Genomic DNA, 3,335 nt, shown 5'->3' on the forward strand with positions numbered 1-3,335 from the left:
TTTGCTTCCATAGCCTTTGTCCAACCAAGAACAAGCTACAAGGCAGCAGTTGTTTGATTTTGGAGTTGTCTCTCATAGAAGAGTGGCTGTCCCCAGCTAATGAACCTCATCTGCCCGATGGACTTTTCGGTTTAGCAACCATGAGCTTTACCGACTCGACCACGCCGAACCCATGGTTTTCTTGTTTTCTCTTTGTCACTGATAAACAAAATATTAGATGGGATTTTCGTTTAATTATTTAATTCAGGTGTTTATTTTGGTAATTAAGTAGCCAGGGTCTCTACAGCATTTGTTTTGGAGGTGAAGTAGACTATGTAACTTATTACTTGCTGGTGGAGTAGAATGGGTCACTAATTAATTGATAGTTCAATAGGTTGGGTCTCTACTGAGATTCCGTAGGCGGTGCGGTAGACTGAGGTTCCTGACTTGTGAAGCTCGAGTAGAGTTTGTAAACCTTTCTACTGCAGACATACGATATGAAGATGAAGACGCCCTGCAAGCCATTTAGCACAATGGAGACATACCTATGGGCAAAGTATTTTAAAACATCAAGTATTTATGTAACATTATATATATATATATATATATATATATATATATATATATATATATATATATATATATATATATATATATATATTCTTATACATATGTATGTGTAAATTTATATTTTATATATGTACGCTAATCCATATTTATAAGTAAAATAATTATTAAATGTTCATGAATACGTTTTTACATCTATTTTTTTCTGTATGTATTTATCTCTTTCTTTCGCTCTCTCTCTCTCTCTCTCTCTCTCTCTCTCTCTCTCTCTATATATATATATATATATATATATATATATATATATATATATATATCATTAAAAACTAATATTACAACAACAAATTAAACCACTGACAACAAACAACCTCAAAGCACTGACGTCCACTGCCCCATCGATGACCCCCAGCACCCAAAAGGCTCCTGTCATGGAGGACAACTTGGCGTAGACAAACAGGTTCTTGCGGTCCTCACGTCTGTCGTTAGACTGGAGCAGAGCTACGCTGTGTATCTTCACCACCGTGATGGTGAAAAATACCAAGTTGCAGACGACAACTAGCATTAGGGGCGCCACCATGGAAACTCCTGTTGATAATAATATCGCTTACAAGCTCAGCAAAATAAAAGATAAGGAATATTAAATTTACTAAGTGATAGAATAAACCCAAATAATGTACACTTTCGAAGGTATGTTGAAGAAACTTAAAAGCATTGTAGGCTGTATGAAATACTTAGACTGAGATTTTGTTGTAAGACATATTTTGTCTTGAAAATTTTATCCTAAAATATTTTGTGTTTACACATTTTGTCCTAGGGTTATTTCCTATAAATAATGTATAAAAACGTCAGCATATAGCAACTCACCAACAAGAAACGGAGAATTCAAATAGCAGACGACATCACCATATCCAGTTGTTCTTCCTTGTGTTTTGATTAATGACGTCACGATCACAGTAATAACAACGACCAATGGCAAAATGAAGGAGGAAACTATTTGCCGAATCAACTCCAAGGTCTGGTCACGTTGGTTCAGGGTGTAGTTTGGGATGTTGATAGCGGTGAAGACCCTGAACATCTGGAAGCTACAGATGAACGTCCACGTGAACATCCACAGCCACAGGAAATGGGTGGAGACACCAACAGCTGTACACAGCCAGCTGGGGCCGGATCTGGGAAAAACAATTTTTTTTTTTAATTTAACATTTTTAACAATTAATTTTAAAAAACAACCAACATCAAGATCATTGAAAGTATAATTGAAATAATTAGTATTTTGTCATTTTTTATGTAACGGTAATGTTTTTTGCTTTAGCTTTTAAGGAAAATCTAATGTAACCAACTCTGACACATCTACATATGTGACGTATCTAAAATGACACACTCACATATGTGACGTAGCTAAAACTGACACACTTACATATGCAACGTGGCTAACAAATGACACACTTACATATGTGACGTAGCTAACATGACCCACTCACATACTTGACGTAGCTAAAACTGACACACTTACATATGTGACGTAGCCAACAATGAAGCGTGTGCCAGCAGAAGACTCCCAGACAGAAACATATTTCTCTTGCCTGCTCTGCTCCGTAGCACAGGAAACAGACTGTAGGTCAGTAGAGTCGCCAGAAGACACGTCATGGAAACAGACATCACAACCAGAGTCAGGATATACTCAACTGTCCAGCCATAACGTTGTCCAGACCTTTTGGAACTGGTCAAGCTGTCCACTAGAGTGAGCTTTGTGTCCAGCAGTTGACGGCAGACGTTGAGCACGTCGTCTCCGTCAAGCGCCAACATGTTCAGCTCACTGAATTCCGAGAAAGTGATTCTCGTCCCCACAAGATCCAGCTCTATATTTATCTTAGGCGGTGCTCTGGTCTCGTCCACTTCAATGGTGTAGGACGTTTTGTTATAGCTCACATAGTTACACAACAGAAGGTTGGAAATTTTAATGAAAATTTTCCAAAATTGTAGGATATGCGCGTGAAGTTTTGTATCGAATGTTTGTGAAAAAGTAATTTCTTCGCTACACGAATAATTTTTAACCTGTGCCCAATATCTACAAGATAAGCTGTTCTTGGGTTCACTGACCATGATGACTGGGTCCAAAAAGACGTGATCTGTTTGTTCAACTTCCAGTTGCATTGATTTGTTGATGAACTTTTGTACGATCGTGTTTTCTATCTCGTCCCGTGAGACTTGAGTCTTGGACAAAATGGTTGCATCCACCCAGAAAACGATGGGATAGTTCAGGTCAGTTTGCTTGTCAGTGGTTGGGTCAATGTTGTGGTCAGTGTTGTGGTCAGTGTTGTTGTCAGTGTTGTTGTCAGTGTTGTGGTCAGTGTTGTGGTCAGTGTTGTGGTCAGTGTTGTGTTTAACTATGATGCCTCTATGTAGCTTCCATCCCTGGCTTACAGATGATAAGATTTCTTCTAACTGTAGACACAATTAGTAAAATAGCTATCTTTCACAATTTATGCATTTCTAAAAAATTTAAACACAAAAAATACGTTAAATAAACTAACTGGTCGAAATATGGAAATGCAATGTATGTTAAAAACCAGATGTTTACTTTATTTCTAAACGGTGCTACCACTTTGGAAACTGTAACGTTATTGATGGAGTGATTCAGTCTTTTCAGGTCAGGCACCAGCCAAATCTTCAGCCTGTAGCCAAGTCCTCTGAACTGTGGAATTGCTGTAGTACATGTTCCATTGTATAATAATTTACCTGGAGTACATTGTAGTTGTTGGCATTCACCCTGAAGGTTGGACAACAAA

At 37.8% G+C, this 3,335-nt stretch overlaps 1 protein-coding gene across 1 annotated transcript; it reads right to left on the reverse strand.

The window, feature by feature from the left end:
* Positions 1-382: 382 nt before the first annotated feature.
* LOC131950513 (adhesion G protein-coupled receptor E3-like) lies at positions 383-2,352 on the reverse strand. Its single transcript, XM_059312704.1, has 4 exons — positions 2,060-2,352; positions 1,570-1,715; positions 915-1,131; positions 383-524 (listed from the first exon to the last, which is right to left on the reverse strand). The coding sequence occupies exons 1-4, from the start codon at positions 2,350-2,352 to the stop codon at positions 383-385; spliced, it is 798 nt and encodes a 265-aa protein (XP_059168687.1).
* Positions 2,353-3,335: the final 983 nt, after the last annotated feature.

Source organism: Physella acuta, unplaced genomic scaffold (assembly GCF_028476545.2).
Source record: "Physella acuta isolate Inbredline_101_S28 unplaced genomic scaffold, ASM2847654v3 ptg000769l, whole genome shotgun sequence".
Classification (NCBI taxonomy): domain Eukaryota; kingdom Metazoa; phylum Mollusca; class Gastropoda; family Physidae; genus Physella; species Physella acuta.